We start from the raw sequence: 15,092 nt of genomic DNA on the forward strand, positions 1-15,092 counted from the left end.
CATGACTAATTTCCCATTTGGCTCCTAAAGAAATTAAGATACAAAGAATTTTAAAAGAAAAGCTAACTCATGAACATCTCCTGGGTATGGTAATTATAATTAAACTGTGAGAAGTTGCATTCTTCCTGTGTTTTCAACCATTGTGTGTGGAATAGCCTGTGAGTGTCCTGCTCATTGTTAATCTCTTTGAGTTCAGTTGGCTTTTAAAGTGAACTTTCCAAGAATGAGAGTATTTCTCTTTTCTAGCTGTTTATTTTAAATATTTTAGATATAGATTATATAGCATAATTTCTTATGACATTTGCATTTTTTAGTATGTGAAATTTCAAAGATAGCTGATTATGAAGAAAGAATTGTTTCTTTGGCTAAGAGTCTTATTTTCTGGTCTTACAGCTCCAACTCACATCATTTTCCGAATTGTTCAAATCACTCAACTTGTGCTTGATTCTGTACATCTCTAGTTTTTCTCCCTTTTTTAAAGATTGCTAATGAAACAAACAAAAACCCTGAAGAGGGCCTGTAATTAGGAATAACGTAAAATGTATGAAATAGTCACTTTAACACTTACTTCTGACCACCAGACTATAAAGTATTTTTAACATGCCTCGCAGATTGAAAAAGGGAAATATCACCTTTGAGCACATGTTTGAAGAAGTGCCGATTGTAATTAAAAATTCACATCTGATCAACGTTCTAATGTGGGAGCTAGAGAAGAAGTCAGCTGTAGCAGACAAACATGAATTGCTCAGTCTTGCTAGCAGGTAAGCAACCCTGTCTCATGAAAAGTCTCCCCCGCCCCCATTTTTATTTTAAATCACTTTCTGCAAAAGATTTTTTAACTTAGACCTTACCTCTGAAACAAGGGGGGAAAATGGCTTAAGCATGTTGGGAGGTTCTTGAGCCATAGTAACAGCACGTAGTACTTGTCCAGCTCTGCTCAAATCCCAGGAAGAACACCATGAAAGTGAAAGTGTTAGTCTCGACTCTTGGTGACCCCATGGACTGTAGCTCCCATGCTCCTCAGTCCATGGGATTCTCCAGGCAAGAATACTGTAGTGGGTTGCCATGCCCTCCTCCAGGGGATCTTCCTGACTAAGGGATTGAACCGAGGTCTCTGGCATTGCAGGCATACTCTTTACTGTTTGAGCCATGAGGGAAGCCTGGAAGAGCACCGTGGTTATTGATAACGTGAGATGAGGTTTGAATACTAATTACCTCTTGTCATTGTAGCTGACAGCTCCCTTGCCATGTCATTTTTGCTTTGAGATGGTAAATGCCCATGGAGGAGGGGTTTTTTGATGTGGCTCGGCCTTATTTATTGTATACCAACATTAGAGGCTATGGTGTTATGTCTGGATACTTAATAATGCTTTAGGAGAAAACCAGAAATGCTTGTTTGTTTTACTGTGGCACTTGCCCTTGTTCAGATGTAGACTCTGTTTAGCAGTAAACTTTCAACTTGAATTTTCAACCAAAATTAGAATTTTCTGAACCTGACACTGGTTTTTGCTTAGACAGTGGTGGCATAATTTGCCCCATCCTGACTGCCTTAGCTATCTAGTTGCTAAGATACTATTTATTATATTGGTAAAATGCTGACTGAGGTGTGCCAAAACAGGGTATTTCCTTTGTGGAATTAATGTTTCATTTCCCCTCATTTATTGCTTTTAACAGAAATATGAACAGAGTCAACTATATATACATAATATATAGCTCCTCCTAAATGCTCTCTAAGCTTGATGCTAGTGATTGTTCTCTGTGTCGGAAGGAAGCTATCTTCAGGTAGGTGTAGGTAAACTATGAATATGCAGTTGCTGAACGGCTGAGAAAAGCAAGGTGTGTTTTCTTAAAGCAACCAGCTTGGAACAGAAGCTCAGGTATTCATCAGATTTTTAGTTATCCCAGATAGAAGCTTTACAAAAGAATATACAGGCTTTGTGCTTCCTCAGTGTAAGACAAGTGAGGATAAACCCCGAAGCACAGTGTGCCCAGTGCTCTTGTCCACGCACCAGGACGGGTGCGGCTGTGGTTGAAGAACCACCTTCCCATTGCATGAACTCAGCACAGAGACCATTAGAAAGTCTTTACGGGGGAAGGAGATGGAAACTGGATGGTAAACGGAGTGCTAAGTAATACAGCCAGGTTGCAAGGCTCGTTCGGCACTGAAGAGTGTACTGTTGGACTGCAAACATACATTCATAATAGTCCTTTAATTTGTCTCTTTTAGAAGGTCATATTTTTCTTCATTGCTTTCACAAACACACTCGGCACACCTGTATTTAAAGCACTGAGCTAAGAACCTTTTTCAACATGCAAGGTTACAATTTGATGTATTAAGTATATAGTTATATAATAATTTTGAATTTACTATGTGAAAGCTTTTGCTTATATAATTTATGTCTTCACCTTTTCCCAAGCTTCCTTCATTGATCATACAAAACAAATACAGCCCTTCTCTGCTTTCCCATTACCAGTGAGCTGGTCTGCAGTGTCTGTCTGTCCAGAGTAGCATTTATAATAGCCAAGAAACTGTTCATAGTTCCCATAGCAACTAAGATCAGGACAAATATTTATTTTATTATAGTTTTTATCTTCTGTATTTTATGTGAAATAGGAAAAGGCCTTAGCTTTCCATGTGAAACTATTTAAAACAGTAAATTGGTATTCCTTTGGGGAGAAAAAAAAGAAGCAACCTTGAAGCTGTGCTTATATTAATGGACTGCTACATTGACCCGAATTGATAATACTAATTTAAAACACTGAAATAAATGTAACCTTCATGCCTCTCAAATTTTAATTTCTAACATTAGTAGCACAATGATGTTAATCATCATTTGCCATACAAATTTTTTCTAAGAAACTGCCTCAGAAATCATTCTGAAGTAGCTCCTTAAACACTGTGCTTGGTCTTGCTTTTCACAACCCATATGTGTGTATCAGTTTTTTGATTTACCTGATAAATTTGCTCTATGCTATGAATAAAACATACTACATTCCCTTTCATTGGAAAAATTCTGATTCTCAATTTTATTAGATGGAAGTTTTGGTATTTCATAACAGCCTTTATTAATTTTTTAAAATGTGTTACACAAGCCTTCAGTTTTTCACACATGAAAAAAAATTCTGCTTTTATTTCCTCTTTAAAAAAGTAAACTAAGTGTGGGCATCATACATGAAGGATAGTAAGGACAAACTGACGCTGCAGCTGGAGCAGGCTTGTCACTGTGCGTCCTGGCTCACAGCTGCTTAAGTTCTCTGCTTCCAGTTCTTTGTTTCCTGGGCAATAAAAGAAAAGACTATATTATTGAGACTCTGAACCGTAGCTCTGTTTCAGTATTCTGGTTGCACTGGTACTGAAAAATCCCCATAAAGTTGCTCTTGGTAATGTACCTGATTCCCTGTGAACGTTATCTGTTATTGTTAATTCCTTTTGCCCTTCGAGACCTGAACTGTGCAGATTTTCAGGTATTTCTTGCTGGTTAGATTGCTTAAGAGCACCGTGGTAATAGAATGTTATGATATGTTCACAGTCCACATCCCTGTGCTCGCGCTCTTCCACTATAACATGTACCTGTATAACACGTGATGTTAGTACTTTACAGGAAAGACAGTTTTTGGTGGTGAGGGAAGGTCTATTCTGGTAGTACCTTTCTTGTTGCTGAAATCGGTGCAGTCAGACTCGCGGATACGAGATCTGGAAACAAATACTCGATCTTTCTCGGCAGTGGCAGTAATTCTCGTCAGTGGCTTTTTCCTGTGTCTCTACTCTCTCTTCCATCACCCAGTCAAGGACTGGGGCTGACCTTTCCCTTCTCTGAATTTCTTTGCACTTCAGGGTATAAATGTCTTATGTAACAAATAATCCTGTAGTGAATTTCAGTATTTCATATTTCTTGGGGCCTCAGTTCTTTCACTGGTGAACATGAGAGTTCACGGCCTCTATGAGGTCTCACCCGGTCTCTCTTTTTCTGCACCCTTTTTCCGGAGTATCTCCAGCTCCTCTCTGTGCTGGTTCTTTCCTGTTACATTTGTTGACTGGCTTTCCCCATTTAAAAAAAAAAAAAAAAGTTTGGTTTTTTTTAATGCTCAACTCTTGAGAAAAATTGAAAGAATGATAAATTATACAGTAAACACACATAAACCTTTACTTGTATACCTTTGCACCCACTCTTTTTGTAGACATAAATGGGTTCTTCCCTGAACCATTTAAAAGTAAATTACAGACCTGATACTTAACCCCTAAATACTTGAACGTGCATCTCCTGAGAATAAGTAAGGACATTTAAACTTGTTTAAGCTTCTCTCATCTTAAAAGACGAAGTTCCAAAAAGAACACCTTTTGACCTTATATCAGTTTATCCATTTCCTTTCATCATTTATTTGATTTTTTCCTTTACAAACTTTTTAATAGGATTTTCTGCATGTCGCTCTCTATTTACTCATTTCCGACGTATCCTAAACACTCAGTGTTCCATCTATTCTGTGATAGAGTTTTTGCTCAAGCCATACAAGATGACTTTATCACTGTATTGCTGGACCTGGTAGACTCTTAAGCATTTAATGTGTTGATAACAGCTTCTTCCTGAAATATTTTGAGTCTAGGATTCTACTACTGGCTTACTTGTCTTTCTCCACAGTTAGCCTTCCTCTGCTCATCCCTAAATATGTGTTTCTTGGGGTCTGTCTTCCTGTAAGTGATTCCTGGGGTAATCTCATCTACATCCTTGTCTGTGGCTGCCTTCAGTTAGGGCCTCATTATTTCTTTTCCTGATTACTTTCACAGTCTCTTAATTTCCTGCTTCTGACCTTTTCCCGTTTCGTTGCAGTTATCTTGCTAAAACTAAAGTGTATGATCACATTACTCCTTTGCTTAGAATTTTGGCTGAGTCCCCTTTGTCCTTAGAATAGAATCCAGACTTCTAGCCCTGGCTTCCAAGAGTCTCTGCTGTGTGACTGTTTGCCTCTTCAGCTCATTGCTCCCCTTCTGCCCACATCTTGCCCTTCTTCCGCGCTTCTGATAGACTGAGGTAATTGTGGTTCTGCAGATGGGTCACACTTCTCACGCCAGTGTCTCTGAACAGGCTTCCTACACACAGTAGCTGAAGCGTCCCTCCCCCTGTTGCTTGTCTTCAACTCCCATCTCCAGCTCCTTCAAAAACTCAGAATTCAACTGTCACATAATCTGATCCTATCAAACTATCTTTTATGCTTCTCTTCTATTATGGAGTCTCCCACCACTGTGTTGTACTTCTCTCTTTGTGTTCCCTTCTTCTCAGTAGAATGTTTTGAGTGTGACTGGGAAAGTAAGTATATACTTAGTAATGTATGTTGAAAGAATGCATGCTAGAGGACACAGTGTTGTTAAATTTCAGAAGTTATTTGGAAAGCAGTGTAAATAATCAGTTGATCTGGACATTTGATTAGATATTGGGAAAAAAAATTTTTAATCCTCATCTTGCACTATCAGCTCAAATTATAGATGAATTAAAATCAGACTATTAAGAAATTTGAAAAAATAAAACAGAGTGAATGAATACTTAATCTGATTCCAAGGAAGAAGAAATGTCTGAAAGTTAAAGGTGATTCACAAAATTATAATAAGATAAGTATGAAATAAGATTTAATTTGCCAAAAGCACTTCATTTTTAGGTTAAGTCATTAGGCCAAGCTACTATATCAAGGTAAGGTAGGTAGTGCCAGACCTAAAATTAAAAGATTAATTTACACACACCCACAGAGACCAGATCTATGCTCTTTCTACTATTTAAGATGAAGAGTCAACGCTTTCTTTTTTTTTTTAGGTTACAGATGGAATCCATATAGAATTCGTATCTTAGCTGGATTTTATTTTACTCATTCCCAGGATTCCCATTGTTTCTTCCTCAGTCTCTTTTCTCTCTTAAGTGCTATAACCAGCCATTCAGCTGCTCAGGCCAGGAAGCAGGGAGTCAGCCTTGATGCCGTGCTCAGTTCTGCCCACTTTCCTCCATGCTGACTGCCACTGGCTAGTCCATGCCACTACTGCTGCTGTCTAATACCACGGTATATTTCGTGCGTGTGTGTATGCAGTTTTAAAAGTAGAGATAAAATTCACAGAAAATGAAGGTACCATTTTAACCATTTTTAAGGAACACATTTTTAATATATTTGCAGCATTGTGCAATCAATACCAATTCACTTCCCCGTCCCCTTCCAGTCACTTGTTGCTTTCTGTCTCTGTGGATTTGCCTCTTCTGGACATTTCATATAAATAGAACCATATTATAAGTAGCCTTGTGTGTCTGGTTTCTTTCACTTAGTGTAATGCCTTTAAGTTTCATTCATGGATCAATACTTTATTCTCTTTATCATGCAGTAGTATTCCATTATATGGATGTATCACAATTTATTTATCCTTTTCTTGTTCCCACTTTCTGGCTGTTTTGAATAATGCAGGTATTAACATACACATATGAGTTTTTGTACGAGCATGATTTTTCAGTTCTTTTGATTGTGTGTATATATACATATATATACACACACACACCTAGGAATAGAATTGCTGAGTCATATGATAACTTTGCGTTTAACTCTTCAAGGTACCACCAAACTGATTTCCATAGTGGCAGCACCGTTTTACATTCTCACCACAAATGTATGAGCGTTTTAATTTTTCTTCATCCTTTCCAGCACTTCAGTTCAGTCGCTCAGTCCTGTCCAACTCTTCATGACCGCATGGACTACAGCACACCAGGCCTCCCTATCCATCACCAACTCCCGGAGTTTACTCAAACTCATGTCCATTAAGTTGGTGATGCCATCCAACCATCTCATCCTCTCTTGTCCCCTTCTCCTCCCACCTTCAATCTTTCCCAGCATCAGGGTCTTTTCCAATGAGTCAGTTCTTTGCATCAGGTGGCCAAAGTATTGGAATTTTAGCTTCAGCATCAGTCCTTCCAATGAATATTCAGGACTGATTTCCTTTAGGATGGACTGGTTAGATCTCCTTGCAGTCCAAGAGACTCTCAAGAGTCTTCTCCAACACTGTAGTTCAAAAGCATCAATTCTTCAGCGCTCAACTTTCTTTATAGTCCAACTCTCACATCCATACATGACTACTAGAAAAACCAAAGCTTTGACTAGATGGGCCTTTGTTGGCAAAGTAATCTCTCTGCTTTTTATATGCTGTCTAGGTTGGTCATAACTTTTCTTCCAAGAAGCAAGCATCTTTTAATTTCATGGCTGCAGTCACCATCTGCAGTGATTTTGGAGCCCAAAAAAATAGTCTGTCACTGTTTCCTTTGTTTCCCTATCTATTTGCCATGAAGTGATGGGACCAGATGCCGTGATCTTAGTTTTCTGACTCTTTATCATCTTCTGGTTTCTACTCTCCAGTGTAGTCTCTGTATAGCAGCCAGGGTGGTCATTTTAAAATTTAAGGCAAAACATGTCACCAGGGCACCGTTCATATTAGAGTCACAGGGTCTCATTCCCACTCACTGTGTTTTTGGAGTGTTGCATGGACAGCCAGCAGTTCCTCATACGTGCTTGTCTGACCTCCCTAACCTGTCTCTGTGTTCCTCCCATGCCAGGCCCCCATATTTTAAAATCTGTCTAGTTGTTGCCCATCTCAGGCCTTCAGCACTTGTGCTTTCTTCCACCTAGAATACTTTTTGCATGGCTGATGCCTTCTAGTCCTTTGCTTTCAACCTGTCATCTTTTAAAAGAAATATTCTGACCATACTGTGTAAGTGTCTATTTCATCTCTTCCCTTCTTCCTGTCAACTGTAAGCTAGTGAAGACCAAGACTAGGAACGTCTCATTCACTGTTGTCTCCTTATTTGTTAACAACACTGAGGCTGGAACATAATAGTAATTTAGTAAATAGTCTTCTGGAATGAATGAATGAATCCTGTTTGTCAGCTAGTTACGTTTAGATTGCATCTCTGTGTAGAGGGCCTTACCATGGTAGGAGATGGTTGCAGGAGGAAATCAGTGAATATGATGGGCATTGTATAAACTGTTAGCATCACTTTATAAGAAGATTTTGGTAAGTAAGCTACAGTCGAAATTTCTGGAGAAGAAAAGATGAAAAATGACTGTATTTCAGATTCTAGGAAGGATAGAGGGAAAGGAGCCCTCTTCATTTGGCCTTGCAGAATAATGCTTTTGTTACTCTTTCAGAATCAGCTAGGTAGAGAAATCACGTGCCAGAAGTTTCAAGTCTCTTTGCCTGGTTCTTCCTTTCTGTGACTTCTGATCCGAATGTCTGGAGCACAGTTTGGGAGGGCCGTGGTGGGGTTAAGGAAGTGCATTCAGGAGTACTGAGCTTAGGTTAAACTTGGTTGTTCAAAAGTACACATTTTAGATAACCCGCTGCTGCTACGTTTAACTGCTTACTGCTCTGACGTGTGTATGCTCTGACAGTAAGAAACTGAACTATTTCAAATACCGTTGTAGTTACAGTTGTGGGTTTGATACAAAAAGTTTAATAACATGCTGACTCACATTCTTTCCTCCACCTTGCTTTCTTGTATGTGTGTGCTTTTTTTTTTTTTTTAAGCAAATGGCAGAACACATTAGAGCAGTGGCAGAGCTTTTTTGTTCGACATGTCAGTATCTGTACTTTATATTTCAGCAATCACTTGGGGAAGACACTCCAGTTGCTGATGGACAGAGTGGATGAAATGAGCCAAGATATAGTTAAATACAACACATACATGAGGAACACGAGTAAACAGCAGCAGCAGAAGCATCAGGTTGGTATTTGGGAAAATTCAGCTAACATAGAATTCATTTCTAAGTGTGATCCTTCAAGAGTCATCTTCAAAATGACCTAAATTAATAAATCATTGACTCTTAGCTGGGAACTCTGTATCATATTTTAAAAGATTATTCTTTATATAGTATGTTCCTAATAGATTATTTGCAAGTTGTACTTAAAAATACCTGTCTTGAAGAGAGCTAATATTTTAAGCTCAGATGGTAATGCCAAGGTTATGCAAATAAGGGCTACATTTATTGAGAAAATCAGGCAGAGAGATTTTGGAGGGTCACAGCTCATTTCTTTACTAACAATTAGGTCTGCTAGTGGCTTATTGCAGTACAGTTAGCAATCTTCAGTTCATTTAAAAAACTGAGCAATTGTGATTAAGAGCAGGCAATTTTGATAGGAAATAATAGACCAACTGCTGTGAAATAGATAGTATAATACAGAAAAAGCCCTAGGATTACCTGGATGTTCTCATATGCACATCCATAGTGCTCTGGCCAGTCATACTTTTCTTTGTCAGTGTTGCCTGAAGGCCACATGATTGACTCTCACAGTTTGTGAAATACTGTTTTGGACTATATTGCTCCAGAATATTCTTAGTATTTGGTTCATAGATAGTTGATTCCAGGATGTACATCCATGCGAGTGTTTGACTAGTCTGTTCATTACAATGTACTTTAGGTGTTGGTAACTGTAGAATTCTAAGCACAACTAAGTGGTTCTGAGAGTATTTTATTTAAAAATTAACTTCAGTGTTCATATATTTACTGAAATTTAAAATACATTGTTTCAGCATACATAAAATTTTAAAAAGCACATATATGTCTATAAAATACCTTTTTATTTTTTAACTGAAAAGATGGTGATGAAGATGGTAATGGTGAATGTCTCTGGGGAGAGTAAAACCATTTTGATCCTTTCTCCTACTGGCCCTTCCTATAGTCCAGGCTCAACTGGAAGATCAAGTTGTGAGACTCTGTCACCAATGAGACAGTTGATTCTGGGAACCAATTTTAAGAGAGTTTTTTTTTTAAATTCTGTCATAAATTTTTACACTTGACATTTGTTCTTAGCACCATTCATAACCCTTTTTAGATTTGTCTAACTTCTATTCTCATGCCTCATACTAAATAGAAATCTTCTCCAGGCAAGTTACTTCCCTTCTTCAGGAACCTAAGAACTTAAAATTTTTACCAGCCTACCCTGGTTTGCCATTGCCTGACCTTCTAAGGCTGTGCATGGACTTACTCCGTTTGCTGTTTTAAGCAGCATGTTGATTGTAATTAGAAATGTAAGTTTATAGTTGGTCTATATCTTTATATATACTCCCGCGTTTTCTGCGTTGAATCATAGAATCCAGAGTTTGAAAGTTTTTAAAGTGTTATCTGAGTTAATATTCATTCTCAGCTGTGGTGCTAAAGCACAGATGATTATCTGTGGTTAAGAATAATAATAGTATTTACTATTATAATAATAGTATGTTGTTATAGTGATGTTAGAATAGTAACATCATCAATATTTTTGTTCTTTTGGTCAAGAGAGATAAAGTTGAAAAACTTCTACACTGTGGTATTTCGTTACGTAGTTCTGTAAGTTAGGATGAATCGTACTTGTGCTGTTATTACCCTGTTGTCATAAATGGTCAAGTTCCTCCCTTTTTGCTCACTCATCTTGAGCTTCTTTGCCTTTGAAGCCCCCTCACATAACCAGTTTTGCTTTTCCAAATCATTAGTTAGATTAGACCCTTAGAACTCAAAATGACACTAGAGTTTATAACGAAGTTTTCTTTGACCGTTGCGACCGTCGCCATATTTAACCTCTTAGAGGCAAGGATTAGATAGCGCTGCGTTTATAAAACCAAGATTGGAATTCAAAGCAGTGGGATTTTTGCTGATCGCATAAGTGAGGGAGGTGTTATTTTTCTCTTCGGGTAGAGAATAGTAACCCAGCCGTCCCCCGTCTGAATTTTAGTACCAGCAGCGTCGCCAGCAGGAGAACATGCAGCGGCAGAGCCGAGGAGAACCCCCGCTCCCTGAGGAGGATCTGTCCAAACTCTTCAAACCGCACCAGCCCCCTGCCAGGATGGATTCTCTGCTCATTGCAGGTACTGCTGGCCCGTGCAGAGCATGGCTGGTTTTCTTTATTCTTTAGGAAGCAGAAGACGGTGGGAGGTTCACTAACAGTAAGATAGTGTATTTCAAATGGTGGAATGATGAACTTGAATCTGGCACCTGTAATTTCTGAAATTTAAGAATTTGTCAGTCTTTGTTATTTCTAAGGTCCTTTCAGTGCTTCCCTCGGTGAGGTGGGATTATATAAACTTTCTAAAATGAGAAAGTTTTTATTGTGGATCATCTAACATGGAAACCAAGAAAAAGTGTTTATTGTCCCATAATGGAAAAGACCATTTAGCTGGAACCCCTTTCTTTTGGTGCTCTAGCCTGATTGAGCCTGGCCTGACTGTGGGTGTCTGAAATGAACTGTAGTTTTGACTCGAAGAAGCGTCTCTTACTGTGACTCGTCTTGTAGCAACATGAGTGTAACTCTGGATGGAGTTTCTCTGGGGACACCTAACATTTAACACTGCCTTAAGGTAGTGGAGGCCTTGTGTCCTGTGCTAGGACCTGATGTTGAATGTATAACATTCATGCTCTTACTTAGCTGTAAAACTTGTTTGTGTGTAAATGTGGTTGAATACTGTTTGTTTCAGTCAGCCAGTTGTCCAAGAGATTTGTTAGTGTAAAAATCCAACTCACAGAAAAGCTGATCCTCTACAGTTTCTCATTTCTGCTGACATATTTTAGAGCAGGAGAAAATTCCAAATTCCTTAAAGCTTTCTGGTACACGTATAAATTAAATTTGGAAAACTGAGACACATTTCTTACCTAAGGTCCAGTTTAAGCGAAATTGTATTTCTTACGCTTCTAAGAAATGTGTGACTGTCGCATCAGATGAGGACTCGGGGCAGTAATGGAGCCCTCCCCTCACGTGGTCTCCCCACTCTGGCTCTGTCTTGGCTCTGGGGTTGCAGCAGGAGGCTGTTAATATTTCCAGAGCATGGACTGAAAACTCCTGTAGTTGTTAACATCTGGGGCAGGGGGATCTGGTCAGTTTACCGTGCTTTGATTGGTGTCTCCTTTCTACCTGAGAAGAGCTAGTGCTGTTTTCTCACTTCTCTTAGTTACAGTGTTGGTCTGATCTGCACTGTCAGTACATTTTGATTGACAACTAACATGTGCTAGTAACTGCTGATTATCTTTTAAAAAGTTGTCATTTTTCTTCATTCTCCATGTAACCAAGAATGGAAGATAGCTTATCTTCAAAACAACTGACATTGTTTATTATCCCTTATGAGTGAATAGAATTCTTAACTCTTTTAAAACAATTTTTATTGATGTATAGTTGCTGGACAATATTATGTAAGTAACAGGTGTGCAATCTAGTGATTCAGTTTTTTTTTAAGTTTATACTCCATTTGTAGTTATTATAAAATATTGGCTATATCCCTGTGTTGTATAGCCTGTAGCTTATTTTATACCTAATAGTTTGTACCTCTTATTCCCCTACCTCTGTATTACTGCTCCCTTCTTCCCTCTCTCCACTGTTAGTGCGTTATCTATATCCTTGAGTCTGCTGCTTTTTTGTTATTGATTCAAAACATAATAAAATTCCGATGATTCTGTATTATGCTGAGTTTATCATGTGACTAGTATTCTAGGTCATTTTGCAGTTTGTGGAACATTATGACTCTTTCTCCCTTTCCTGAATGCACAGGCCAGATTAACACTTACTGCCAGAACATCAAGGAGTTCACTGCCCAGAACTTAGGCAAGCTCTTCATGGCCCAGGCTCTTCAAGAATACAACAACTAAGAAGAGGAAATTTCCAGAAAAAGAAGTTAACATAGACTCTTAAGATCGCACTGGGGCAACTCCTAGAAGAAGCACATTTGAATATTGGAAAGTCTTTCTAGCAATTAATAAAATAAAAATAAACCAATCTTGACCGCTTGCTCATTTGGTTTTAGACAATATGTATGTGTGTGTATATATATATATGTATTATATTAAGCTGCTTATTTTTGTTTTGCTCTCACCTGTGTATTTCCGAAGATAAAGCAGGCCCGACCAAAAGTTTCACCAGTTCACACCTACAGGCTTCATCACATTTGTTACCTTTTCGGTGCCACATTTCAACCGCCCAGCCCAGTGCTGCTTGTCCGACGCCTGCCCTGGAGGCCCTGGCACCTACTATGAATTCTCGGACTTCTTTGCTCACCAGTGAGTGCACCTGGAGCCCAGGCTTCCTGCTCCTGCCCTGGCACCCCTTGTTCTCAGGCCTGGGGTTGCTTGGTGTACTCCCGATGGCTGGCTTTTCATTTCTTCAGATGATGGTTGGCCAGTCCCCATGCTTATAGGCCATTCAGTGGGGATGAGAATTTTTTAAAAAAATCATGTTGCTAATGGACCATGTTTTGTGTGAAAATGAAATTCATTCTATGTGTGTGTGTTTGAATTGAGGACTTCATGTTTATTTTTTATACCATGAAATGTATTAATAATTCTGCTAATAGCAAGTTTTATGAGTGAAGAAAGAGGAATTGAGAAATAGGTACTACATTAGGAGGGAAAGGACTGTTGTAATAATTTTTTGTTTGAAAGAAAATTTTAAAAAATCCTGCCATTTGTATACCACAATCAGTGAGTCACCAAGATGGTGGAGGTATGCCTGTGAGACTCTTGCTGTGATTTTCCCTTTGAAGACATGGCCTCTAGAAAGATAGTCAAAAGGAATGGGTAACAGATAAGAAGCGACTTTTTTTTTTTTTTAACATTATTTTGGAGGCAGCACTGGGACCCTGGGATCAATCAGCCGGGTTCCACCCTGGCTCTTTTCCCTTTAGTGTGCCCTTAGGCAGATTGGCCACTTGATATGAAGAGCTGACTCATTGGAAAAGGCCCTGATGCTGGGAAAGACTGAAGGCAAATGAGAAGACGGCGGCAGAGGATGAGATGGTTGGATGGCATCACCGACTCCATGAACATGAGTTTGAACAAACTCCGGGAGGTGGTGAAGGACAGGGAAGCCTGTGGTCTATGGGGTTGCAAAGAGTTGGATACTGCCTAGTGACAGGTTGTGCCTGACTCTGCTTGTCCAGAGGAGATGAGAGGAGGAGGCAGGTGTATTGTAGAGTGGTGTGAGCACCGGCAGATTTGTAGGGGGCCGTGGTGGGTGCGGAGCAGCCTCAGTGGGAGCTGTGACAAGGCTGTGCTCCGTGGCTCTCCACTGAGGATATTGGTTTTTGCTCACATGTAATTTGTTTTCCTAGGATAAATTCTTAGAAGCAGACTTACTGGTCAGAGGTATATACAATTCTGAGGCTTTTTATTACCATGTTACCTTCAGGAACATTATACTGCTTTTCAGTCCCTCCATGGTGATTCCTTATTTGAGTGAGCATGTATTTGAGTTTGACTGTTAGGCAGAGGGGATTATTGATAGAGCCAGTCCCTGCCTTTGTGGGTGGTAGACTGTTGGTTCATTTCCCGAATTCTTGTTGCCTAGATTTAGAATTTCCTTGTGAATAAAAACAAAGTGGCCTTAAAGTATCAGAGAGCAAACTAAAAAGAAAGAAAGTTGGTTCAAACATAGTCTTATGAAATGTTTCCCTCGTGGCATATGGTTAACGGATTCATTCATTCATTATTGTATTTTTTAAAGATGGGAATCTTTCTGAAATTCTGTATGACTATTTAGGTGCCCATAACTCAGTAATATGTGAGCATAGACTTAACAGGAGATTTCAGTAGTTTTTGAGTTAGGAATTACTGTAGTGGGAAAAACTGTTTAGGAAAACATGTCAATGGAAATTAAATCTCCACAGTATGTAGTGTTAAGGAATAGCTTCTGTTCAGCATTTGATTTGAGTGCTATATTCTGACATTTTTCAGGAACAAATACATGTGGCTCATCTTCTATAAATATTTGCAGTTTCTTCAAGTTGAAATGAGAAAAGCTCATAAACTGAGTACCAGGTCTAATAAATCATTTACTTACCCAAGAACAAAAAAGAACAGAAAAAGCTAGCATGTTAATCAATGGAAAATTAAATGTTATAAGCCAAGAAAAGCAAAAGCTGTTTGATATTAACCCCATAATCATAGATAATGTTTTATAAGGCTCTAGAAAAAGTGGCATTTTTCTTAAAAAATGCCCAAGAGAATGAATCTTTTAGCCTGCTCAAAATACCTTGTCCTTTTTAAATGGGGGTAAAACTAAAAGAACTTTCGTCTTCGTTTTTTGAAGCTCGGAAATGGAGATGTGGTTATCTAATGTTAAC

The 15,092-nt window shown here is 38.8% G+C and overlaps 1 protein-coding gene across 2 annotated transcripts in view; it reads left to right on the forward strand.

The window, feature by feature from the left end:
• Nucleotides 1–12,752, forward strand: part of EIF3H (eukaryotic translation initiation factor 3 subunit H) — a 99,472-nt gene extending 86,720 nt beyond the window's left edge. Inside the window, exons 5-8 of one of the 2 annotated variants that reach the window (XM_052651709.1) lie at nucleotides 612–761; nucleotides 8,618–8,738; nucleotides 10,724–10,856; nucleotides 12,527–12,752. In XM_052651709.1, coding sequence (XP_052507669.1) covers nucleotides 612–761; nucleotides 8,618–8,738; nucleotides 10,724–10,856; nucleotides 12,527–12,624 — 502 coding nt within the window. In that variant the 3' untranslated portion in view covers nucleotides 12,625–12,752. The remainder of the gene's footprint in view (nucleotides 1–611; nucleotides 762–8,617; nucleotides 8,739–10,723; nucleotides 10,857–12,526) is intronic. The other variant, XM_052651710.1, reaches the window with a different exon arrangement.
• Nucleotides 12,753–15,092: the final 2,340 nt, after the last annotated feature.

Source organism: Budorcas taxicolor, chromosome 14 (genome assembly GCF_023091745.1).
Source record: "Budorcas taxicolor isolate Tak-1 chromosome 14, Takin1.1, whole genome shotgun sequence".
In the NCBI taxonomy this organism is placed as follows: Eukaryota; Metazoa; Chordata; class Mammalia; order Artiodactyla; family Bovidae; genus Budorcas; species Budorcas taxicolor.